A 27,351-nucleotide genomic window follows, 5' to 3' on the forward strand; every position below is an offset into this window, starting at 1 on the left:
TTAGCTGACTATATTGGTTCACAATATTGATTCTGCCACTCTTGATGATCCAAAGTTAAAGCTGTTGCCTATTCTATTCAGAAAGATTTTGCTTTTTAAAAATTTTCTAAGATAACTTGGAAATTTGTCTCAGTATTAGGGATATTTCAGCAGGGATGTTTTGAATGATTTTATCAACTTTAAGCATCTAAATCTAGACATTTTGTAGTTTAAAACCCCAGAATTACCAAAAATATTATCTCCTGCTGTACCTGCAATGTTACATGACTCCCAGCTTACTAGCAGTGACTAAGATAAATGGAAAAGAAACCCAAATCAAGCTAGTCATGTAGAGATTTTACAAATTCAGTCGTCACAGAGGAATGAAACACAATACTATGAGGACTGCTGCAGATAACATTTAGTCACCCTAACGTGAAGCTGAGGATAAAGATGTCCTCTTCATAGACATTAACAGATCAAGCTGCCATGATGCTTCTAGACCTTCATAGACCTCTTAACATGGTAACAATCAACAAGCACAGAATTCCAGAATTCAGTCACAAAGAGGTTTCCAAACATTTCTCAGTATCATTCCCAGGGAAATTTTGTGAAAGGGCAAAACAAAGGTCTATAGGCTATGAACACAAATGAAAATAATATTAAAAAAAAATCATTAATAATTTTAACCTATGTATGAGAGTATTGCTTTCATTAATATATGCACATATAATTTCACTACAGTATTTTTGATGTTATATGTTGATTCTTACATGACATATACACCAGCCTGGAGATATTATTTCCTAAAACATTCCACATGCTGAATGGTCTTTATACCACTTGCCTACCCTTTCACAAACTGTTAAGTGATCCTTGAAGACTCTTTAGCCTGCTTATTTTTCTTAATCATCATTGCATCTGTGAAGATGCCATTTACCTAAAACTAATCAAAGATTTCATGGCACTTGAGTGACCATCTTTAAAAGAAAGATAAAAAGAGGTCTTCACTTCACTGCCTCTGAGTAGAATTGCAGCAGCTTTTATTAGGCACAGAATGCAAACACAGACAGGAAGTAATTTAGCATTATGTCATAAGCCTGAAATTTTCTGTGTTCTCTTTTTTGAACTGCCTACTGATGAATCAAAGCATATGTTGTAGTTTAAACTTTGGGGATTTCTTTTTCTGTTTTTGTTTTTGTTTTTCTGTGCAGCTATTATTTCATGAATCATATTATGCTCTTTGGAATTACATTTTCATCAATACCTTTTTACTATTTCTAATCTTACAGGAACACATTTAGCTATGGCAGGTGACTCACTCCAAACAAGCATTTGTGAAAATAAGAGCAACTGTACATATAACAAAAGAGGCTAAGTGCATAAAAGCTGCTATAAAGCCAGCCTCATTTTGCCTATTCCATTTAATCTCTCATCAGGCTCTGAGGCAAATTTAGTGTGCCAAGGTTGTATAAATATGAAGAAAACCAGAATATAATCAAATGAGGCTAGGCTGAACCCTAGTAAGAGATCACACTCAACAAAAGTTTATCTGCTACAACCACTGACCTGCTACTCCAAGAACTTGGGATGAAAGTGAGCATAAAAAGTACAAAGTCACTCAAGGATGTTCACCATTCTCTCTAAAAACTGCTGAACAAGCTTGATAGTTCTTGAAAATTAGTGATGCAGATGTTTGGCAAAATTAATTCAACATTATTTTGAGGATAAGCACAACCTTCCTGTAATCAGACAAGTGGCTTCAGTTGAAGTTCCAAGATAACTCTTTTGAATAGAAAAATGCCAACATTTTCTGCTTTTCTTTCATTCAGAGTTGTCTTTCACAGCAACAAACACTGCAATGAGGGCAGAGACAATTTTCTCCCCTCTTCTGGCCATTCAATTAGTAGCAAAAGATAAGTATTACAATAAGGAAGGAAAGCTGCTGACAGGCCTTAAAAAATTCTGTTTCACTAGCAAGGAATTTCTTCTCCCAGCCTACCTTCTCTTGATTCTGGCAGAGTGGACAATCACATTCGAAGCAATACTGGCGCATCAGCTGCTTCTGGCGTTCCCTGGTAGGCACCAGTGATTCAACATAGCTGATGGTGAGCTGTACATAAAAAAAAAAGAGTTGGTATATTTTACAAAAAAATCCATATTCTGTGCATGTATTAGCAGAGGCAACATTTTTTGCATATAACATTTTCCCAGTATGAAATAAAAAGCTAATAAATTATTTTTTAGAAGAAATTGACTACTTCAACAGAAGGTGAGAAAAAGAGCAAAATAATTTCCATGGAAGAACACTTTTTCACATTTCAAGATCAATATTGTTTGAAATTATTAATTCCACCCATAATTATCACTATTTCAACTTTTAATCCTTATTTGTAAGAAAAAGAAAAGAAAGGAGAGTAAGAAAAGATAGCAAAGAAGCTATGCATAAAGTTTCTGAATCCCTTGTGCATGAAATCTCATTTTCTGTCCAGCTCCAGAGCTTAAGAGTAATTTACCACTAGTGTTATACAATATCCAACTATCTCCAATTTTTTTTTTTCTCAGGGAAGCCCCTACTTTCTTGCAAATATATGTTTAAGCCTGGGGAGAATTCCTCTTATGCCATACCCATTTTCAGTGTATCTGTGATGTTTCCCTTGTGACCAAGGAAGCACAAAAGCATTGCAGTCTAAGTTGTTGAAACTACTGACAAGAAGATTTATTAAAATGATAAAAGAAAATTTGTGCCTAAATTTGTGCCATTTTTCAACTTCTTACACTGTACAGAGTGAATTCCAATGAGCTACAGAGAAGTCTGTAGTTTGTTCACTTTAATGCCTGCCAGAAAGAATTTTACAGGACTAACCATTTGTAGAGTTCTTGAAATGTTTAAAGTGCTCCACAGGCACAAACTAATGATAAGGAAAAGGATATAACAAAAAAACAGCTCAGTTCAGACCAGTATACAGTCACATGTTATTCAGTGATTATACTATACACCCAACACACTTTGAAACACTCCAGAGGGGGTCAGAGCTGAAAAAAAAATCAGGTCACATTATTTCATCCTGAGCCTAGACACTTCGACTAATTGGGAGAATTTTCACATGGTTTTCAGTTAAATCATGAGAGTCCATTCAAAGAAATTACAGGAAAACCTGACCAATTTTAGTAATGACCATGAAATCCATTGTCAGAACCTGCATTTTTGCAAATTACTGAGCTTTCTAATTGAATGAGCAATTAACAAGCAACTGAAACAATGCCTGCATTTTTTTCATTTATTATTACAGTGTAATTTGATTACATATTGAAGGAGAACTGTGTTAAAAGAAGTCTACTGAGATGGCAAAGTCAAGCATTTAAAATAAATACGGCCTCATAATTGAAGATTAATTGTATAATTAATGAAAGAGACAAATTAAAATTCCACAATTAATCAAAAGTTAGCAAGTGTGAGAACTTTGTTAGGTTTAGAATTCTAGATAATGCTGTTCTGTCCCAGCTTGTGCATGTCTGAGCCAAGAGAGGATTAGTTGCACCACTACTGGCTCACAGCAGAACAGTCTGTACTAATATTTTACATGGGAGCCCTAGGCTTCCCTCTGATCTTTCTGCAGTGAGTGGATGGAAATTGTGCTGCTTATTTATTTTCCATCCTTTTCTTCCAAGCTTTGTCTCTTCTGCCCCATTATCTCCAATGTCCCTCTTATTCTTTCTTTTCTCTACTCCTCAACATGAGTATCATTTTCCTGTTGTATTCTCAACACCTGATTACCTAAACCTGTTTTCTAGCCATAAATTCTAGCTCCTTGCATAGCCACTTTTGATACAATGGGATGATTTCTTCCTTGTGCCAGCCTCAGACCTGTCCTTTAGCCTTATCTCACACCTTTGCCCACTGTGTTCACTTGCTTTCCCAAGTTAACAGTCCTTGTTGCCCTACTCTGATTTCTCATCTTCAGTGACCCCAACCACTTTGTCCTCACTTCTTTCCACAGCTGGTCCTAATCTGAATCCCCCTTGGTGCGGTAAGAAAGATCTGTCTCCCTTCCTTCCCACAAAGCATTTTCCATCCAAGCTGCAGTCCTAACCTCATCCTTCAGACATTCAAAACCCAATTTCCCTCTCCATCAAAAGCCTCCCAATCTTCATGTCTCCTTGCAACTCACAAGTGTTTTCTGTCAAAATCATTTCACACACTGGCTGTTCCTTGTCTCTTGTCCTCTGTATAAACATCTCTGGTTTTGACTCATGTCCTACTGGGCTTTAGGTTCAGGTAACATCCAACAGTAAAAAGGATTTAACCAAGTTCAGACACAGTGCAAGACAGTAGGAATCTTCTGGGAAAAAATAGTGTGAAATTAGTCTACTCTTTGCCAGAATATTTAAGTTAATGGTTTAAACCCTGTCATTAGTAATGAAACCATCATTAGGCAGGGTTTAGTTATAATACAGCAAAATAAACACAGAGCCAACATCAAATAAACCTCACCTATCCAGCCTACAGGCTTCATCCCTTTTGCTCTTTGTATTTTTGGTTTCCATCCCCCCACCCCCCCTTTTTCATTTATGTTGCAGAAACCTTGGGGGTAGGAAGAAGTTTAAAAAAAACCATTTCTTTTTCAGAGGTTGCCAAACAGTTGTGGATATGAAAAGTCAGGTACCAACATGCTCTGGATTAAAACATATGACTGGGCAGAAAGAGGAGAAGAAGCTTCATCACATTTATCTCTCCTTTTAGCATTTTAACAACTTAGGGTCTCTCCTGCCCAAGTTCAAATTCCCAGCCCTGCCAGGAGAAATCCATTAGGGAAAAAATGTTTGTAGCTGGCAGACTGAGTGGCAAAATGTAACTAGAATATTTAGAAACATGATCAACCTAACAGTGACTGAGCCTATACTAATAATTTAGTTGTTTAAAAACAAAATTTCTGTATTCAAGTCTCTCTTCTGTCCTTGCTTTAATTTTGGATCACTTCATTAGATGCAAGGATCATTTAACTTGTACATATTTAGAAAATATGCCCATTTATCAAAGGCTGTCTTAATGGTATATGCATGTGGGATGTATGCTACTAATTAAAACATTTCTTGAACTGACCAAAGCTTGCCTCTTTATTGCATCGTTTATAAAGAATGCAATAAATCTTTTCCCCCCAAATTGGAGAATATATATTAAAAACATTTATGAAGGCAAGGAATTATTTAACAGCCATGTGACTTATTGACTCTTAAGACTCTCTCCTTAGAAATACAGCACTGTCTGAGCCCTGCTTCTGGCTCTGACACAGAAATTCTTTAATCATGGATATGGTGGTTAGTTTCTCAGTTCCTCATCTTCCAGCTGAGGTAGACACAATTTTCCAGTACTGCCACGATGCAGTGGACTTAATTTATGTGGGGTTTTGTTGTTGTTGGGTTTTTGTTTTTTTGGTTTGGGGTTTTTTTTGTTTGTTTGTTTGTTTTGTAACAGAATATAAGCCACAAAATTTCTAGACAGAAAATTCTGTAAAAATTTAAAATCAAGTATTTCAATGCTAGAGGCAGGGAAAACAAAAAAAAGGGAATCTTCTTGGTTTTGCAATCATGAGTCTCATAATCTTAGGGAGGGTTGTATACAGAAATCTGTTCCTGAGACAGAGTTACAGAACTGCTTAACAGTCTGCACTCTTTCTGTTTTGGCATATAAGATCAAAAGGCCTTCTGCAGTGGCACAAAACCAGCAAAACTCCTAACTCAAGGAAAAATTTGTTTCTAAAAGCTTAAATGGGAAAAAATGTAATGTGTCAAGCATCCACAGATACAAAACTTCTCACAGAATTACAGTAACAAAAACACGATATAATTGGTTGAAATCTATGATGAAAATAGATTTATTTTCTCATCATCTGAAATCATTATTTGTTTTCAGTATTTAAAAAAATGTTGCTCTTAAGGTACAGTCAGTTATATGATATTATGAAGAAAGATACAAATTTGGTCTAACTGAACTCTGAAGCTGGTGAGAAGCAAAGAACCCATTTTGGAGCAGAACTGCACCTCAGCTATTCCATTCTGTCTCCCAGCAAGAGTAATTGATTTGAAGCCATACAACTTCTGATTGGAGAGGAGGAGAAATCATCTCATGTCTGCCTGCAAAACACCAGGTAGACTCAGCAACTAATAAAAAGTCAATTGAAATTATAGCACACATCTTGATGCTGTTTGAAGTGGTTACTTAAGGGTAGGGAAATGATTAAGACCTCTTAAGAGTAGGCTGCTTGTCTTTTTGACAAAACTAGGTGATAGGCTACTTTCCCAGTAAAGGAGCCCTCATGATCTCTAGACAAATAATTTTTGCTTTTTAATAATCCTTCCCCATATCTCACCTTCCTTTGCAGCAATTAAATTTCATTTTTGAGAAGAGCTGCAAGTAAAGGAAATCTTTGTATGCTGTCAAATTAACATCATCTAACTGTAATAGTCAACAGCACAGAGAAGTTGTGGGGCTCCTTCCCTTGTAGAGTTCAAGGCTGGGTTGGATGGATCTGCGAGCAACCTGGTCTAGTGAAAGTGTCACTGCCCACAGCAAGGGACCAGATGATCTCTGAGGTCCCTTCCAACTCTAAACATTCTGTAATTCTGTAATTATCTGGAGGAGCAAAAAGGGGTTATAATTAGTTCTGAGATTCTGGAAGCACAGTTCAGAATGCTGAGATGACCACAATGGCCAGTCGTCTCAGCTCCCTATGTCTCTGTTTTCCCTGCAATTAGAGGTGGTGAAAAACTCCTTAGCGTGAGTAAACTGCTGCAGTGTGCTCTGACAGAAAGTGCTAAAATATGTTCCTGTATGGATGGAATAGTCCTCTACTAATCTGAGCTTGACTTGCTACTTAGCTTCTTATTTCTGATAAATCTTAGTGTTTAATTTCTATTAATTATTTTATAGAGGATCTCATTCTGTCTGCATCTAGTGTAAGTTTGAACAGGATAAGAGAAAATTTCTAGTGATTATAATTTTCTTGTTGCTTCATCACTTGAAATAATGTTCATCTTACCATCTCAGAGCACCCAATTTATTAAGGAAACCCAATCAGCTTCCTCCCTGACATGTATCTTCATTAGCTCAGATCATGACATCAGTAATATAAGTTAAAACTCAGCTCACAACAGATGATACAGTTTCACATACATATGTTTGTAAATTCAATACCTGGCTATCACTTAAACTGAGCTCACCCTGCTGCAGGCAAGCAGAAAGGCAGTGTGGAAAGTTGCATCAAGGTCAACATGCAGAACACAAAATGAAAAGAGGTAGAAGTTGTGTATAAGGAAAAGCAAATAGGTACTGACAATAATATTGAACTACTGACTTGTACATACTCTCACAAAAATTTTATTTCCTTTCCTCTTCCCATAAGAGATCTAACCTTGTACTGACTTTACTTTACTTTGTCTCTTAAGCCTTAAACCCATTTTCTTCCTGGTAATTCATTAAAATCTACTGTATTTTTAAATAAGCAACCCATCTTAGTGAACTGAGAAGCCATAAGGAAAGTTATGGTTTATGGATAAAATAGGAGGAAGGTGTCTATAACAACACTTAAACAAGAATGCTGAACTGAAAAATGTCAATAATTAATAGCACCACGAACATATATTGCATCCTGAAAGATTTCTCTTGGCAAAAACGTAAGCATGCAAAAACATTTCTGTTGCTTCTTAACAATGTTTCACTGAAAAAAATATTCTACCACTTACTTATTTTGATGGCCTAAAAAAATTTTCAACCATTTACTTACTTTGATGCCCTACTATCTTTGAGAAAGAATACATTAAAAAAGAAAAAACTTCATGGGCACGTAAATAAATACCATGTCTAAATCAAAATAAGTATGGTCTTCATATTCACAGAGTTTTAAGAACAGGTGTGAATCATATTTGCATTAGGTTATGATTTTGAAATGACCAACAGCTAGGACTGTGTGGGTCATTGATGCATCTGAAATTACATATATGCACACTTTTCAGGTCTTACTGAATTAAGCAAATTCAGTACTGCATTGCTACAAAACTTTTTTTTGATTTCTAGCCACAAATGCTTATTTTCAAATTAATACAAGTGCTATTTACAAAAAAGCAGAGAATACTTTAGATCAAATCACAAATCTCTTGAAAAGGATATTTTGAAGTCTTTCCTAGTGAAATGGACAAGCAAACAAACCTTGTTTTGTTGCTTTCACTGTCAATGAAAGGTTTACTACAACTGCATGGTTGCCGCCTGACAAATGCTATGGTTGCTATGACTTAAGGAACACTGCATTCCACTCAGAAATACTGTAAGTGTTCCCATCAGGGTAAAGACACTCAAATACAAACAAAATGAAGTGCCTAGAGGAGGAAAGGAGGAACAGGAATTTATCAAGACTGCTCGTGATTTATGAGAAGTAATGATTACGGGGCCCAGGCAGTGTGAAGAGATGATTCTATTTATCATTTTCCTCCTGATAGCTATGTGCTAGAAAGTGGCATCAATATATCATCAAAATATTAAGCTGGTGGCCCAGCAGTCTGGAATTTATTTAGGGAGATGTCATTGTTGCAGGTGTCTGTGATGGAAGGGAGGACAAGTTAATTACCTCTTCACCAATCTGGATCTCTCGGACAGAGTGAAGTAAAAGCTGGTATCCTTCAAAAACGATCACGCAGTTTGGGTCACAGCTGTGGTTCAGTAAAGACATGCTGTGAGGGGTAAAAGAAAGAAAAAAAACTTAACAGAGGAGTCTCCACTGCCATTTCCCTTTAATAATTTGAAAGTAGCTAACATGATTATATCTGAAGTATCAAGCAATTGAATCACGAAACAAAGAAATTCCCTGTTAAATCAGCTGCTCCTGGTTAGGGGAGGAAAATGAAGGCTTAGAAGATTTATATTCCTTGGTAATAGGAGCCGTGCCAGGATCTCTTCAAATGTTTCTGCCTTTTGTGTATTCAGGGCGGGAGGAAGGCAATGGCCTCCCAGTGCCTCTCCTGGAGTCCTGATCCAGGGGACTGGGCAAGGGGGGAGCAAGGTGACCTTGTTACCCTGGCACTTCCCTTGTTACCTTGACAGTACTTCCCTTGGCAAGAGGGACTGAGTTCTATTTCTGCTGCTTCTGCTCAGTTTCAGGGCACTAACCTTATCCATTACCTGACTGTCATTGCAAGCACAGCTCAAAGGGGCCAGCAATCGACATGTATTTCCTATCAGGAGAAAATGGAGTATACTATGTCCCAAAGCCAAAGAAGTTGGTGTATAGAGTTGAAAGAAGAAACATGGCCATTGGCTCTGTTTTCATGCATATTTTGGCCCAGCCTCTGTTCTTGTGGCATGTGACAGCTGGGGCAGCACAGCTCATTAGGGAGCTGCTGGCACCCTCAAGAGACATAAACACTGCACAAGCACACCCTTCCCTCTCTCTGAAGGAGGCTGCTTACAACATCTCCCATACACTTCTGAATCACGAGTTTCCTTAGCTGAGAAAGAACTGACTTTGCCTGGCAAATATTTTTGCTGTAGCAGAAATGGGGTTGATGGTTTTTTCCCTATGGGAATGACCCATTGAAAGAATAATTCTGGCATTATCAGGATGGAAGAAGAATTTTTGGCTTATCCAGCTCCTAGCTGCATTTATATTCTGTCCTTGTCTGATTCAGCTACTCAAAATCCCAGCTGATGGTGGTAAAATAGAGGATGTCGCCAAGGGTCAGAGCCCTGCACCAAACCATGTTTATTTAGTTTTTTGACTCTTACAGGAGGTATCAGCAGGGGTCTGACTCTTTTGGTATGCCTTCTGGCCTAATAAAATATCTGTGGGTAATCTCTTCAAGAACCCACTGGGAGAGTGTCCATTACACTTACTGTGAGAGCACTGGGCACATTCTCAAAGCTGCTCACAATGTGAGACACAGCAGGACCATAGGATTTTACCTATTTCAAAATATTTTGTGATGCTGAAGCTATCAAGCCATACAACAATATACAACCTCTTAATAAGGCTTAATAAAGAACTTTTAATTAAATCTCGTCTCATGAAGACACTAGTGGGTTTGATGACAATTTCCTCTGGAAGAATATGAACTCATCTGGGAGGACATTTGGCCAGGACTTGTAAACCACAGATTTAAAGTTCTCAATTTTTCCAGCTGTTTTGCTATAACAAAACTCAAACTGCTCTGAAGTGACCTGGTAAAGAGTCTCTGGCATCCCTTGGCAGTGAATCATCATTGAACATAGACAGATACTTCACAGTTAAGGGCTTTTTTCAACCAAAAGCAAGCATTTCCCTAATAATAATGCTCAAAAATAATTTTTCATTTTCCTCAACTATTGTTTTCAGTCTGTTATGAAATCAAATGACTGTTGCACTCTTCATGACACTAATTCCCATGTCCTCCTAACTACCTTTTCTTCATCTTTACTACAAGGCTGACCTCAAGATATTAAGTGTCCTTATTTAAATCTTACATATGGCATTAGAAGGAAAAGAAACAGCAGTGACAGGCCAACTGAGGTACTGACAAACATAATTCAACCATGCATTAACAAAAAAATTAGATGGTACAACATACTTCTAAACGACATACTAATTTTCCATATTTATCATTACAGGTTACTAATTCTAGGAAGATAAAACCTTCATTGGTACATACTTCTTTCCTAATACAAATAAGAAACAATAATAAGAAATTGAAATAGTAACATCTATCTCTTAAGGGACTTATCTTTTCACCTTACTGGTTTCTTTGTTATGGTTATTTACTTATAAATATATCAATCTTTTTCTTTAAATCACTAATTCTGAAGGCTCTCAGCTGCAAAATATCTGTATTCTAAAATATCATTGAACAGGTTTCCCTTATTTGTCCCAGTTGCACATTCTTGATGTCAGCATTAATTCTTACTTAAAAAAGACTACCACCTCCATAAAAATAAAATATAAAGATGTATACCATTTAAACTGTTTTAGTGCTGTAATAAGGACTATTAAAAATGCTTTCAACTAGATTGTATTTTTTACTCTTCTTTAATTTATTTCCATTTCCCAGTTTCTCATTAAGACATGTTACCTGCTGCTTTGATGGTCCTTACAGCTACCTTGGAAAAAAGGGGAAAAAAAACTGACATAGACTTTGCCTGTGAATGAAACAGTGTCCACAGTACCTGGGATAGAGGCCAACACCAACATCCTGCATCTCTCCATTACTGATGGTGAAACAGTTACAGGTCACCTGTAAAAACAAGGGAAAAAAATCCAGGATTACCAGAATCATTTGGAAACCCCATACTCAAGTGAAAAAAAAAAAAAAAAAACCTTCCAAAATAAAATGAAGGGGCAAATGGTAATTAGATGGGAAACATTCAAGCCCAACACTAGTGCTCTTTCATTTTAGAGCAATCACATCTGGGACACACTCTCCTGTAAAACTGCTGTCAATTAAAAGGAGAAATATTAGTATCCTGAAAAAAATGTGGGGTTAAACACATGCAGGGGCCCTACTTTCCTGAAGTAGAAGGAAAAGAAGAAGAAAAAAAGCCATCCTACACAGAGCGTGAGAAGCTCAGCCCAGGAACAACCTAGCAGATGATAGTGACTGCTGCTGAAAAGAGTGGCTGTTTTCCATGCAGGGACTCTGCTGATACCAGGCTCTCACAGCACCTTTCAATGAGTTGCAGTGGAACCCAAAGTATATATATATGGGACTGTTTAGAAGTAAATGGCAGCCTCAGTTGTGACAACCTGATATGGGCACAAATAAATGCAAAATCTTTCACATAATGGGTATTTTGGTTTGCATGTAGATCTGACGACAAAGCATGTTCAAATTGCCATCCAAGGGAAATACAACCTTTTCTTTAATTTCAAATATTCAGATTGTAAATTCTTCCTTCATATAATCATACAATATTAAAGTTATATTGTATTATAATCATACAATATTTAGAAAATAATGGGGAAAAATGGAAGATTCCTATGAGCAGATTTAGTCCTGCCCCAAACTATCAGACTGAGCCTTTTTGGTGTACAAGATATATCAACACTTAGTAAATGATTAACAAGTACAACTTTCATGTGCTTAAATGAAAAAAAAAACCAGAATTCAATTGTGAATGTATTTTTTAGGTATTTGATTTTTGGGGAAGAGCTGGTTTTGGTGGTTTTTTACATTCATTTTTTAGATACGTTGATCAGTTATCATTGATGTATTAATATCTTCTTTAGAAAAATACTGCATGATACTGCATATACAAGAAAAGTCCCAGGTCTCTTCTGCATAGCATTGGATTATTAATGTCATTAATTCTCTTTAGAGCAGAAAATGAGTTAAGAGTAAGGTTTGGCAGAGATGGAAATGAGATTTGAAAGTTGCAGTTTTATTCACAGAGTAATTGTCCAGAACAGTAAATGCACACCAATGTTTTAAAGAGTTATGCTGAACAATTTAATAGTATAAATTATCCTATAAATTGACAAATTATTATTTATGAGACCATTAACCATAAGGTGAAAATGAAATCCTCTTTCAAAATTTCTCATAAATTATGACAGCAACATTAATTTAAATAAATGTACATGCAGTAGGGCATGTGTTTTTGTAAACCATTAAACAATACTTTGATTAGTCTATTATTTATGTAACCCTTTCAAATGTTCCCTATCAATTACCAAAATCATACATCTTAGTTATTTCTTTCCTGTTGACATTGGGTATAAAGTGTCAGACAACTTCTGAGCAAAGATTAGTCCATTTCAGGTGGCAATTATCCTGGTTCTAAAAATATTGACTTGATTTTGGTATTTATTGAAAAAATAATGCCTTCCAGGTAAAATAGAAAGAAAGCCAATTTTGTGAGCCTTAGCTCTAACAGATCATATAGTAGCAGAGGTCAAGCATCTCCTAGAAACAAATGAACTCCTCTTTCTTGCAAATCTCTTATTATTACCATAACATATTTATATTAATAATATTGAATTTTAGAATTATAGAGACAGTTTCATCATTTTCTATTAAAGTTATATATTATATTATGTGAAAATATTTACACACAGAAGTCACAATAGTTTTACTTCCTCCTTTTTGAAACATACATCAGTTTTTTATACCAGGATACCTTCAAAGAAAAATTTCAGATGAATAAATAAGCTGAGATTCAGATATGGAGAGCTATTTTTAATAGTAGTTCACTGTGAGGCACTTTTTAACCTCTCTTAGATATTTTCACAGTATACAGGTGCATCTCAATATCCAGTGAGGCAGTGAAATGCCATCTAGTTTCTAATTATTTACAGTTTCAAATATAATACTGGGAATGCAAAGTATACAGGGCCAAATCTAAAAAGGCATTTAATACACAAACACAGGCAGAAGCCTAAGTGCTCCCATGAGTTCTGAGCTGTATGATTCAGTGCACAAGCCTGCCAAAGGCATAGGATCTGTCAGGTGCTCTGAGGTTTGTTTAACCTCTGAGAAGACAATCTTTCCCCCCTTTTAAGCTCAGGAATGGAAAAAAGCAACAGCAAGACACAAATAATGTGTACTGCAGATAGCAACCCTAGTCATGGCTGCTTTCTGTGCTCAGCAAGTGGAGAGAGAGGAACTGAGATTAGGGTGGAGAGGGGAGGAGGATCTCACCATTTAAAGAGTGAGAAATTCTGATGTAATGACAATCCTCCATGGACAGCTAGCAGCCCACAATGATATAAAATATGAAATATTCATAGTCTGCTACTATATGGTTGGTTTTCTGTTCTCTTTTAGATTTGTTACAAAGTTTCTAAAAAAATCTACCTAGTCACTTCTACATGTCTATTTATATAAACTTTTAGGATGTTTTAAGTCTGACTTAAAGATCTGTTCTATCAAGGGGAGTTATGAGATTACAAAACAAGAATTGGTGTTGTAGATCACAACTTCCAAGGAACAAAATTAAGACAGCATTTTTTTTAGATAACACCCAAAGAAAAGTCAGTTTTTCTAGCTTCCCAAAATTCACAGATGGAGCTCAAATAACAGCCAAATCTGGAGTATCCAACATTTCTGCAGGAGAGCATGAGTAAGCTGCTTGTTCCTGAGGCAATTGTTTACAGATCAAAGCCGACTGGGACTGGAAGTTAACTAACTCTGTTTCTAGGGGAAAAAAACCCAAGACATAAACCCAAGGCAAAACAAACATTTTCTCATGCATCACAGCATTTCTTTCAAGTTTCATAGTTATTTTGTGCTTTTTTTCTGCCTTAACTGACCCACTTTATTCCTTATACTACAACCAGGTTCTGATTCTATGCGATTAAAAATAAGAAAAATAAACAAATCTTGGCAACTGATGGCTTCAATAAGTGTTCTTCCATACAATGGTATGCTCCTTGTTGTTTTACATACTGCAATATTAATTATCTCAGTAATTTAATTTGTGTTTGTCCCTTCTGAATCCTTTAAAAATTCCTCTCTATCCAGCTACAAAGCACTAAGACAGCATATCCACATACAGAAACAGAACCAAGTATTCACAAAGTTTGTTATACACACAAATTAAAAAAAAATTGCCATGTATTTCACAACTTCTAAGTGCAAAGACAAATTCCTTGCTATTTCTAAAATTTCTGAAAAAACACTTCTCCCAGCATGAGAACCAAGGCAAAATTCTCAGGGGGGAGTCACAAACTTTTCAAGCCTCTAAAATGCAAAACTTTGAAATATTCTAGAGTGATCAAGGTTAATCATCAGAGCCTGTTTGGCCACAGAGCTCTAGTCTATAAACTTAACAGTTTATAGAATCACTTCTGAGTGTTTGAGTTGCCTCCATGGCAATAAATCCTGCAAGTTTATTTAAAAGGAGGTGCTATTTGAAACAACCAACAATATTATATAAACTGACTGAATTAAATAAAAAGATTTGTTCTTTTGAGGCTGCACTTATTTTAGAGAAGTTCCCTGTACCCAGAAAGGTAACACAAGTAGAAGACATAATCTCTCCTAGACTGGTAAACATACAATGAGTAAACCAACTTTACTGACTGGCCAATACTCTCACGCACACCTTATCACCAAACAGAAATTATTGCAACCTGTCACCTTTGATTTTCTCTCTGAGTGACTACTGAAAACTCTGTAAATTTACCCTGTAAAGAGGCCACTGTTCTCAAGATGTCTAAAGCTACTGTCTGAGAAAACTCTGTCAGTGCCAGACTCAGAATCAAGAGGACAGTCATGATTTATTTTGGTGTTTGCATTTGGCAGAGTACAGAGGCTTCAGTTTTGCAACATAATGAGTTGAATTTGCTCTCAGTTCCGACCTCATTCCTACAGCTTTATACTGAGGATTTGCCTTTGGGTTAAATAAAGCAGAGTTAGACTTGACAGCAGGACATTCCAGATTTGGAATTTCAGACACTCAGACAATGAAACACATCAATAAGGGTGTAAGGGAAAGAAAACAAATCATTATTGGCTAACACTTGCTGCACTGATCAAATTACAAACGCCAGGGCTAATAATCAATCATTTTGTCTCCACATGTTCCTGTTACTGCAACACAGTGAGGCAGCTCTTATAATACATGTAAGAAACCCTCCCAAGGACTTCCAAAAGGTATATTGCACTGATAGGGTCAATACAATTTCCAGCTCTGATATTCAATGACTCCAGCCATCTCTGTAAATGGTGTGTCACAGCTGGTGTATTCTAATCCAACACCAGGAAGAAAGCCATAACAAACCCTTTTCCCCTAATTTATTAACTCAATGTAATGTAAATTAAAAATAGATATTAAAAAAAGCCCTTTCATGGATTATTAAGTTTCTCATTCACACTGAAGCTTCCTGGGTATCACTGGTCATGGTCAACTAGTTAACAAAAGGTACTGCAATGAGTTCTCACATTAATAGACTTCTCAAGAGACTCAAACATTTTTCCAGGAGGAAGGGGTGAGCAGCAAATGCTATGTGAGAGGCACATTACCTCGAATGACCAAGGCAGACCCCAGAGACCTTCTAGAACCACCATATCCCACTACAGTTCTGCACTGATAGCTCTTTCCCACTGGAAGATGAACAGATAACAGGCACAGATGGTTGGTAGATCTCAAATCTGCTAATGCCTTCATTTGGCACACAGAGCACTAGAGCAACAGTGCTAAACTGTAATGCACAGTATGCCACAGCAGTGACAAACCTATCAAGCCCCTGTTTTAAGTGTACAACACTCAAGTGCTTGTGCCTACAGTCCAGGACATCCAGGTTTTCTCCTCAGACAGAGCTTCTCGCTCTGAAATGGCAGCTCTGTCCGTGGTGGGAAGGCATCTGCTACCTGAACACTGCCCTGAAAGGAGCCCTGTAATGAGGCACATTTGAAAACTAGACCTTTGTGCCTCACAGGTTTTTTGCCATATCAGGAACTTAAAATCCAATTCTATGTTGCATTCAACTCAGACACACTTACTGGCTTCCATGAGGATCCCAGAAACAAAATGAAAGAGATATCAGAAAGAAGAAAATAGGTGAAGAGGAAAAAAGAAGCTTCTTCAGGGTTTTGACAGAATCATAGAAGAAGCTGAGCTGGAAGTGACCCACAGGGATCATTGACTCTGACCCCTGCCCAAGAATCACACCATGGGCCCCAGAGTATTGTCCAAATGCTTCCAGACAGAAATCACAATATATTAGAAGAACTTAGGGAAAGTTTTCTTATTTAGATTTTCAGACTAAGTAAAGGGCACAAGTAGTTAACTGTTTATGATATTTGCTCAGAAGCCAAAGTATGCTGCAAAACCATGAAATTTGAAAAGTTTGTTTCACACCTTGACTGGATTCACAAGTATTTAATTTTACTTCAAAGACTTCCTATTAATCTCCTGTGCCAAAGCATCAACATTTTGGCTGAATTAAAGACTACCATTACTTCAGAGCTAGTTACACCAAAGGTACACATTTCCAATTTCTTTCTTAGTTCTTCATCTTAAGCCTTTGGACATCTTTCTTCACATCAACTAACAATATTTCAGGCCTTTTTTGCTATCCTAGCACATGAAGTTTTCTGACGAGTGTGCAGAAGACAGGTATCCCTTGCAGACAGGCTGTCACCACCTACAAGACAAGAGACCAGAAATTTGCCCTGACATTAACAGATAATTTAGTGCAAGTGTGCTTCAGGCATCCCTTTATAGTACTCAGCTAAGTGGTGCAATTTTGATTGAAATGGAATGAAAATAGGTCATGGTAAATTACCTCCTCTCCTCTTAATCCCACACATACTTCTCCAATCTTCCAAATAAAAATATTTAGTTATACAGCTAAATATATTTGATTACTAAGAATTTCAAAGCCATCATTACTAGGACAAATGTTTTGTTTGCTATGAGTACCTTTTTCTTTTTAAATGCATGTGCAACATGTAGTTAAAAACCTGGAATTGAAAAGATAAGCTTGAAACATGCAAAATTATTGCACTCTTAGTGTAAAACAAAATATCTTGAATTTTTGCAGGACTCCCATTAAAGTTCTGTGCAACCTGTCTCAGCCTTTTCACAAATTTTCCTCTCAGAACAGTCAGCAAATGTCATGGTCCCCTTGGTGAAATTTTAGCTTTTGCCCAGCTCTGTAAATGTTATTATTATTCCTGCTTTTTAGAACAGAACTGAAATGCATCTATTTCGGGAGCAGAACAGGAGAGTGGGAGCTGCAAAGCCACTAATGGATCATATTACAGTATGCTTGCGGCATTTGGCATTATTAATTGGAGTGGAGTAGGAGCATGACATCCTTCTCTTCATCCTCATTTTCCTACTGGTAACCCCACTCCTGTGAAATGGGGAAGAGTTATTAACTTGATTTCAACAGCCACTGCATGCCCACTTATTGAAAACACACTGCTTGTTTATGAATGGGATCAAACTTCATGGGCATCCAGGAGTCATTAACTGACATTGTGTTTGTCTTGCCTATTGTGTTACAGATAGATGTTTAAATTCTTTGTAATGGTATATTTAAAAAAAAAAAAAAGTTAGACTTACTGTGAATTATTAGGGTGAGATTCAGCTACAGATGCTTGTATGGAAATTACATAGGCAAAATCAAAACCTTAATGAATTACTCTTATATAACTTCAGCTAATAATGTGGGTGGAACAAAGTACTATGTGCCACCTCTTTCCATTACCAAGCTGATTTCCTAAGACAAAACTATTAGGCAGTTCAAGATAGGTCAGAGAAATTCTAACCTAAATATTTCAGTGTTTGATGATGTCTTACCACAGAGGCAATATACTTGTTATTCCTTTTGGAAGTGCTTGCTGAGCTGGACCTTCAAGTATATTTAACTTTTGAAGTTCATCAACCATAAGTCTTTGGATTTGGTCCATTTGGCTTAGTGGAATGTTTGCCTCTTCTCTTCTCTTCTCTTCTCTTCTCTTCTCTTCTCTTCTCTTCTCTTCTCTTCTCTTCTCTTCTCTTCTCTTCTCTTCTCTTCTCTTCTCTTCCTCACTCTTTAACTATCTTGCGACAATATCTTTTCTGCTGAGGGGAGGGGATAGGGAATGAAGGGGACTATAAAAATCTGGAGAAAACGTTTTTCATGCCACTGCTTTAAAATTGTTTCCACTAGGAAAATTCTGAAATCACGAAAGAGAATGTTTGAAAGAAATTTCAAAAAGGGTAGAAAAAAATGAAACATCTCTCCCAAAATGCAATGGCCTGAAATGAGTGCTTTTAAATCTTAAAAATTTAAACAAATGTAAATAAATGTCTTGATTTTGAAGTTTCTTCTGAAACTGGCAACAAAACCCATTTGACTTGATTAATTTAGAATCATGGAAACCATTTTTTATGAAAAAACACTTTTTTCAAATTTTTTTTTTTATATGCAGCATGTGGTTTTTGAACCAGCACTAGTCTCACTTTGCTACTTGACTTACAATCTAAACCAGAGATGACTGGGGAATCTTAGGACTGAACCTAAGACTTTTTTTGGTGAAAAGAAATACATGGGAGCTCCATATGGAAGTATACAACACCGAAAATCTGCTTGTGTCCATGATCACTGACAAGCCAGGCTAGCCCAAGCCTGCTCTGTTTTGCATTAACCAAACAAAATTTCAGGCTCTTATAATGTTTGTACATTGAGGCCCAAAAGAAAACTGATACCACTGCCAGTTGCTTCCATTTTCCTTACACTTCTTCTCTATAGATAAGCTACTATTGTTTTTCTTTTGACATACAGTTCTATCAAAAGGAAAAACTATTGATCTTTTTATCATATCAATGGAGAAAAAAAAAAAAAAAAGAAGGTTTTAAGTTACTTGGATTTGTTTATTTTCCAACCTATTCCTATAATTCAAACTGGGTGACATTATTAGTTCTAGACCAGTGCATCAGACGTGCCCTTTTCTAAACTCATCACCTTTAGTGATATAACCCCCTTTCTTCCCATTAAAGACACTAGGAAATCAGTAAGACAATAGGAATCATGTACTGTTCTTCCTGATAGTCGGCAGTCAAAAATCTTCTGAGAGTAGGTAATTTATGTGTAAAACCATGACTTGACAAATACATGTGCTGTTTGTAAAGTGCCAACAAAGAACATCCTAAATAAACTGTTCTCCTGTGAAATTTTTTTGAACATTTGGTTAGCATATGCCTGCAGAATGCATTTTTTCCCACTCTTAGACCTTCCTTCCACAGGCAGTGTATGAAGACTGCTGCCAGACACAATGACTGATGCCACTGTGCCATAGCAGGTGATGGGTCTGAGGCAGGCTAGACCTGCCCAGGAACAGTGAAAAGGAGTGGAGTACCACCTGGCATTCATCCAATATATCAAGTCCAGGAGGCAATTAGAACTTTAACAGGAAAAAATAAAACTGTGAAACAAAATCTCACTCTGTATTCAATTCTGAAACACTGGAATACCTAGCTGATTGCCTTAATGAGAGGTCTTTTGGGAGAACAGAGTGGTGGCCTATTGAAGGCACTGAAGAGATTGTTTAATCCAGACCACAGCTGAAGACCTCTTCCTGACTGAAAGGAAAACTGTGCTCTACACATGCACACTGGCACAGAAGGGTGAATATGGCCACATCAGAAAATAGCAGGATATGTAAGCCAGAATACATAAGATGAACTCAATCTTATGTAAGAACAAAGTAGAACAGTATTTAATTTAAAGATGTGATGTGATGCACAGAACAAATTAAAGCTAAAGCAGTAAATTTAAGGCCTGTATAACTCAAGCGCCCAGTATTCAATGAGTTCTTGGATTTCTACAGAATGTGTGCATTCTTAATATCTCTGATCAACTCCCCAAGGATTTCCAGCCAGCATTTCTTTTATATCTCTCTACTTTGGGGCCATTTTTTTCAAAAAATGCAATGATCAGGAAACAGTTTATATAATTCAGTTTTTGGAATTTCATAACACTGGACATCTCTTAACACAGCACATACATGTCCAGTTACAGTGAGGTACAGCTTTTGTGCTGATGCTGCTCATTTTCTCATTCCCCCAGTTCTAGTCCAACATTCTTGGACAATCTAATTTGATGACAAACCATAGTCAGTCAATGACATCTAACAATACTAAAGACGATTTGCTAGCGTTTTATGCTATATTTGACATGAGGTAAATCTAAAAAACCCCAATCCTGCTCTGTGGTCCTGGTCTCCTTTGGACCACAGGGTGCATGTGGCACGCAGGACCTAAATCAGAACATTGCAGAGCTGCATTTCTCAGGCCAGGTCAAGGGATTTTGCTTGAAAGGCTCTGGATGCTACAACCTGCTCCAGTCAGAAATGATGAATAGCTGGCACCAAGTTACAGGAAACCCCTTTCACAGTGTGCCTGGACTCTTTTTACTTTTGAAGGTATTAGTAGAAAACAACTGCTATTGATGCCAAGAGAAGGGACCATGTACATATATTGGGCGGTTACATGGGAACAAGGCTTTCAGAACCCACAATGCCTGTACTCCACAAACCACCACCCAGAAACACCACTCTATCCATCAGGATTCCTTAGCAGAAGGCCATTATCTCAACAACACAGAAAATTCCCAGCATATTGTTCTACCTACAACTGAATATATTTTCCTTTAAAGCAGTGTTTTTCTTTACTGTACCAGATTAGATGTAGCCATTATGTGATTTTCTGCATTGTTAATATACACTATTACTATTTAGGAAAAAAACCACACAATACTTGGAGGCAGCATTAAGCACCACCTCCATTTGAGCAAGAGCCACAGAGAAAATGTAACAATTTAGTCTAAATTAAGCGCAAACAGAGAACTCTGAGTCAAAGAACATCTAGCAATAAGTTGATAAAAGCACTGTAAACCAGCTAAAGTAGAACAGCTAGAATCATAGCTTGCAGAAAAAGTCATGAAAAAGCTGAACTTCTATGTATTCTTTCTACTTAATGAACTCTCTCAGGGTATACAGACTGTAAATTGGTGAGAAAATGGTCAAATAATTGCATTATTTGATCTTTCACTTGTAACAGGGGGAAAAAAGTATTTAATTTTAAAAATCTCTACCAGATATCTTGGAAATAAAGGAAGGTTATACAAACACTACATTGAGCTCACAGTTCAAATGCTTGTGGGTAGCTAACTAAAGTTCACAGACCTGTATGTAATTGCTGTCTACAGGAAATACTTGTGTTAGCAAAAGAATTTTCTCCCTGCTCCTTCACCTTTGCCCTTCCACAAACTCAGCAGCAAAGAAACCTCCTAAGAGCATTTCTGTGATGAACAGGGCTTTCTCCACCCCTACAAGAAGAACTAAATCTTAAAGTCAGGAACAGAATCTTTCAACTTCTCAGAAACATGCTTGTAGCAACTATTATTGATAAAGGATATAATTTTACACAAATAAGCTTGAAACAAAAGAATCTACTCTCTTTTCATTTATCTTTGTCTAAACTTCACATAGTTGGGCTGTTTTGTTTTTTTTTTTTTTTTGAGCTTGCAACAAGAGTAAGAGCACAAAATTTAAACTTATTTTAATGTAAATTGGCAGTGACTTCAGTGGCACCAGATGAGTCACACAAAACAGCAATCAAGTAGGAAGAAAGTTCATAAATTGAACTTGAAATAAAATTTCTCTGAGCATTGAAATAGGGTGATTTAATTCCATGCGGTCAAAATTCTGTAAAATTCAGACAAAACAAATCACTGACAGTCTGCAAACTTTGATTTGCTTAATTCCTAACATAAACTCTTCACTACAAATGTCCCATGTTAACATTAAATAAGAAAAAAAAGTCCTTTTTTTTTAAACCAAGACGGTATTTGTGATATCATTAGATAGCCTGAACAGGGTAACTGGGAAGTTGAGCAAACATTTTTAAAAATAACATTTCAATTTTTTCCCCCTAGCTTGAGATACCTTGAAAGGCACAGAAATTTTACATTTATCAAAATTGGTTGTGTTTTCCCAGGACTCAAATATATGTATCAAAATGATATATTGCCATTTACAAAGTGCCATTTACTGCCATAACAATACATTTTTCCATGGGAAAGTGACACTTTTTGCTATGTACAAGTATCAAAGTTTCTTTACAGGAAGAGTTGTATCGTCTCACTTACACATGCAAGACCAGGCCAGTAATTACCAGTGTGTAGCCTGGAAAGCTGATGCTTTCAATTTTCCTTATGTTGCAATTTTAAGTTAAGTCAATAGTCTTTATAACCTAGATTCAGGATATCAGAAACTTTAAGAACACGACCTCTGTATTTAAGACTCCCAACATACACTATTCACTGAGAAAATTACAATGGCCTTGTGTTATACATTCCAAGGGAGAAAGAATGGCTGAGAGGGCTCTGATGGATTTACAAAACTAGCAAAATATTTACCAAAAACCCCTTTGAATCACAACACTATCCTAGTGTTTCATGCTACTTTTTTCAGATATGCAGATTCACTCTTGGAAAATCCTTATCTACAGTTTTCATCCTCCTTACTTTGAGCTTTTTTCTCCCTTTTGTGCACACCTGATCTTTACATATACCCAAAACAAGGAAACAGTGATTTCAGCAAACAATGAGGACCCTCAGGCATTGCTATTACACCTGACAAAAAGCAGGGTGACAGCAAAGAACATAATCATTTTTGGTCACAACCACACTTGTGGATCCTAGCAAATTCCTTGCCCCACATCCGAATGAAAACTCCAAATTTATACCACAAAGCTCTCTTGTAATCATCACAAACTAAAGAAAGTGCAAAATTGGATCAGAAATATGAACCACAAGGCAGAAGGTTATTCAAATCTACTGCTGCATTTCTTCTGCAGTTAATGATACTGACTCCCCTCCTTATGTTCATACTGCTTTTTACACAAACATCATGCCAGAAACCTACATGTCTTCTGTAATGAATTAAGACCTTGAAAACTGAGGATCATAATCAGTTGGTTATGATTATTTGAGAATACATTCTCCTTACATTTATAACTTGTTTCTCGTCTGATTTGGCTGCATATGAAAATTTTACCTTTAAATTGTTATACTTTCATGACTAGAACAAGGTAAAACTACAAAGTAATTCCACAACCCAAGACATTTCACTCTAAGGAATCTTTCACGGTACAATAAGATTTTAAAACAAAAAATTACAAAATCATATTAGGTAAGTTTTCCTTGTTAGCTTTTCTTATGAGAGCCATATGAGAACAAAGTACAGTCATTCCTTTTTCCACCAATGTGGAAATAATTCTCTTGTTTACATGTTATGACAGAAAAGAGCAATTCATTCCATCAATTCCTGTTTAAGTTACAGTTAAAATGGACTTTTAAAGTATTTTACATGCTTTGTTACATTTGGCCATTCATCTAAAATATAAATCAGCTGTGTGAAATTGTAAAATTGTAACCTTTAGGTCTTTTAACAAGAATCTAAAATATCAAGCTTTCATATACCAAATAGTTCCCTGGTTTTGGTTTGGTTTTGTCTTTTGCGGTTTTTGTGGGTTTTTTTCTTTTGCTTTTAACCCTAATAAAATTGCAAAACATTTTGAAAGTTTGAATCATGATCTAGCCTTTATAGCCAGTCTTTGCAGACTGAGTCCAGCTGGTTTTCAATGGAGAGTCAGTAACATGCCCTCCTTGGTGAAGTGGAAACAGGTGCCCCCTTCCATTGGCAAAGCTCTGACATGAATGAAGCACTTAAGCTTCACTGTTGTTACCTCTTGGACATTTTATGCTCACTATGATAGCACCACATGGAAGTATCTTTTGAGCTATTACAGCTATTACTACTTGATGGATCATCTAAGTCTGTTGTTCAGATTGTGTAGATAATGAAACCAAACATGAGAAAATCATCCCTTAGGATGAAATTTAGGCTTCTAAATCTGTTTCTCCAAACTATATCTCCAAACCTCAAGTTACATGTCCATGACTTTTAATAAAGATAACAAGCAGGAAAAGAAAAAGCAACAAACACTATAAAATGACTGAATTTATAAAGAGAAATAAAATAGAACCCAAAACTACATGAGATTATGTATTCAAAACCAAGATCAAACAGATAACTTGCTTTGTAATTAGCACTTATTAATTAACTTATTAGTTTGTGGGTAGAGTGTGAAAGAGAGAATCTGGCAAAATACCAGTCAAGGCTAATGACTCCACCAGCAGTTCAAATGTGTTACAATATGCAGATTGCAAAAGAATATAGGTAGAGTTTTGTTATTAAAATTATTGCACAGCTTAGCTCCCTCAGTATTTCTAAGCAGCAATCAAGCTCAGCCCTTACCTGTAGGGGCCTGCTGGTCTGATCTTGAAGGTGTCAGTGTGACAATCAGTGGCCAGCAGTAGCTTTTGCCTCTGCACAAAAATGCCGGGCTGAACTCAACCTTTTGCAGCTGAAGCTTCACCTGCCTGTGGATCTCAAGGTCCCTGGCTCCAACCCACACTCACTAATTCACGAAATCTGTCTCATTAACTAAGGAGTTCTTATCAGTGGGACAGCTGGGGCTATGTAAACCATACACCTTGCCTTGGAAAGGGGGATGGAGAAATACTGGAGTCCATCCAGTGACACCTCAGCACCTATCTCATGGATATTGCACTGCCAATTGTCCTATTGCAGGAATGACTGAACAAACCAGTACTGACACCTTGAGCACATAATTATTCTCTTCTGCTGATTTACAAGTAAAAAGGTTCAGATTGTCACCTAACTTTGTACAAACTATTCATTCATTTGACGATGGAGAAATAAATGCTCCATGCTTTGCTCTTGTTTTAGAAAGAGGCCCTGCTCATGCAAGCACTTACAGAGAGATTTTGTTTTCAGCTGAGCTTTCCCAATAACCTCTGAAGGGTGGCTCACAGGTAGGTTACTGCTGCCATTTCTTACCTGCCTCAGTAAGTCATCCTGCAACCCAAGCCCTGTGAAAGGCTCACCCATTCACTTGAACATTGCTATTCCAGTCACAGCTAGTTGTGCTATATGGCTTACTGTGTCTTAGTCCCTTCACTGGGACTACAGTCAGGAAGAAAATGTGAACTTCAAATTTATTTTTTATTGAATATACATATGATTTTCATGCAGAATCTGGCCATTGGTAGGATTCCCAAGGCAGAAGACCCAGCATCAATCCCAGGATCTGCGCATGAGATGGGAAGACACATACAATTGTGCAGGGTGACTTTTTGACATGCTTATTATAATTATTATTATAATTTTATATAATATAAAATTATAATTCTTTTTACATACTTATTAATGAATATGTCACTGAGTACTACTTGATAATACTTAAGGAAATGAATGCAGAAGCCTCTTACCAGTGGAAACATGTTAAAGTGGGAAATCAAGTGAAGAACGCTTGGTCTTGATAACTAAAAAATGATCTGCTCCACAAAACTTCCCTTAGACCGGATAATAACAGCAAAGGTCAAGAAAGCTGATCAGGTTCTAGGAGAGCTGAATCACTATCAGTATGTGGGAAGATAGAAGCAGGGATGTTTTAGTCAAAATAAAAGCCATTATTTGAAAAGCTTTATTTATATAAATCAGACATATCTATTCCAAGACATATAAAATGGCAATTGCAAAACAAATCTCACTGATATTTACTTATTCACACTTCTCTCTGGAGATCTGTGTGCATGACTATGAGCATACTCTCATGCCACTTCATGTGTTTGTCTAAAAAAAGAGATGTTATTTAACAATATGGTCTTTGGCAGAAGTCAGCCATAAAGCCACACATTTTGCAAACCAAGTATCCATAGTAACTAACTGCACAATAACTGAGCTTAGATAGTATCAATTTCAAAATAATTCACAAATAAAAATGCTACATATTTAAATCAATAAACATCTGAGCCTGTTCATTCCCTTCATTTCAACAAGCAAATAATTTTCAAGAAATCATTTACCCTCCAAAAGCAGCTTTTTTCTTTACTTTTGCAATCCCTGATAGCAGATTGAAAATCTGTCAAAATTAATTTAAAATCAGCTCAAGCCTTTCATTCTTGCTGTTGCTATTTTTGACCTCCACGAACTACACAGTAAAAATTCACACTCAAATACTAAAATTGTGACAGTTCCTAAGTCTGCAGACATGTATGATGACTTAAAAATTAAGGCTTTTAGTTTATTGTAGTTTATCACATTACATTGCAACGTAGATGCTAAATGTAAATCACAATCCCAAAGACAAGATGGAAGATGTCCTGCCCTAATACATTAGCAATTAACGGAACAATGAATCTTGGAAAATATTGATTCTTTATTTTTTAACCCGCACAGAAATTGTCACCCACACCACAATGAGACATTATTTTGAGAATAAAATTTTCTTTTTTTCTCTTGGTATCATCTCATTATTGGAATAACCATTTTTGTCATTTTTCTTGCCTCAAATTTGGGAAGTAAAATAACAGAGCATTTCATCAGTAGGGAAAAATGAAAAATGTAATGCTTTTGGATATCCTTTCCTCATTGCAGCTTCTCATAAAACTTCATTCCTGCTTCTCACTTTGGCAATTCAGTTTTGTGACTACAGGTTGAAACCAGATTTCAGAAGGCCTGAAATACTATTTTTTGTCTATATATGTATAGCTTTATATTTCTATTTGCTCAAGGACATCAAGCAACATGTAGACATTAATTAGTTAAGCATTACAACACCTCTGTGAAGAATGGAAATGCAGAACTGAATAATAAAGATGTTAAATGCAATACCAAGGACACAAAGCACCTCAGCAGCAGTTTGGCATACAAAGGAATTTTCTTGAAGTCATTGACTGTATCCAAAAGGTTTACAGTTAAAAAGAAAAAAACCCTTAATGTTATTTGGAAAATAACAGAAGCATAAAATCCGCAATTGAAATAGGATTC

General features: G+C 36.5%; 1 protein-coding gene across 5 annotated transcripts in view; it reads right to left on the minus strand.

Annotated features, from left to right (window-relative positions):
* The window catches only part of SMYD3 (SET and MYND domain containing 3), a 381,469-nt gene that overhangs the window by 65,633 nt on the left and 288,485 nt on the right, over positions 1 to 27,351 (minus strand). For all 5 annotated transcript variants that reach the window (XM_071429172.1, XM_071429190.1, XM_071429182.1 and 2 more), the window contains 3 exons: positions 11,165 to 11,232; positions 8,601 to 8,703; positions 1,982 to 2,092 (listed from right to left, as the gene is read on the minus strand). In XM_071429172.1, the coding sequence (XP_071285273.1) occupies positions 1,982 to 2,092; positions 8,601 to 8,703; positions 11,165 to 11,232 (282 nt within the window). The remainder of the gene's footprint in view (positions 1 to 1,981; positions 2,093 to 8,600; positions 8,704 to 11,164; positions 11,233 to 27,351) is intronic.

This window comes from Agelaius tricolor, unplaced genomic scaffold, assembly GCF_023055355.1.
Source record: "Agelaius tricolor isolate 1412-34295 unplaced genomic scaffold, bAgeTri1.0.p SCAF_1, whole genome shotgun sequence".
Taxonomy (NCBI): Eukaryota; Metazoa; Chordata; class Aves; order Passeriformes; family Icteridae; genus Agelaius; species Agelaius tricolor.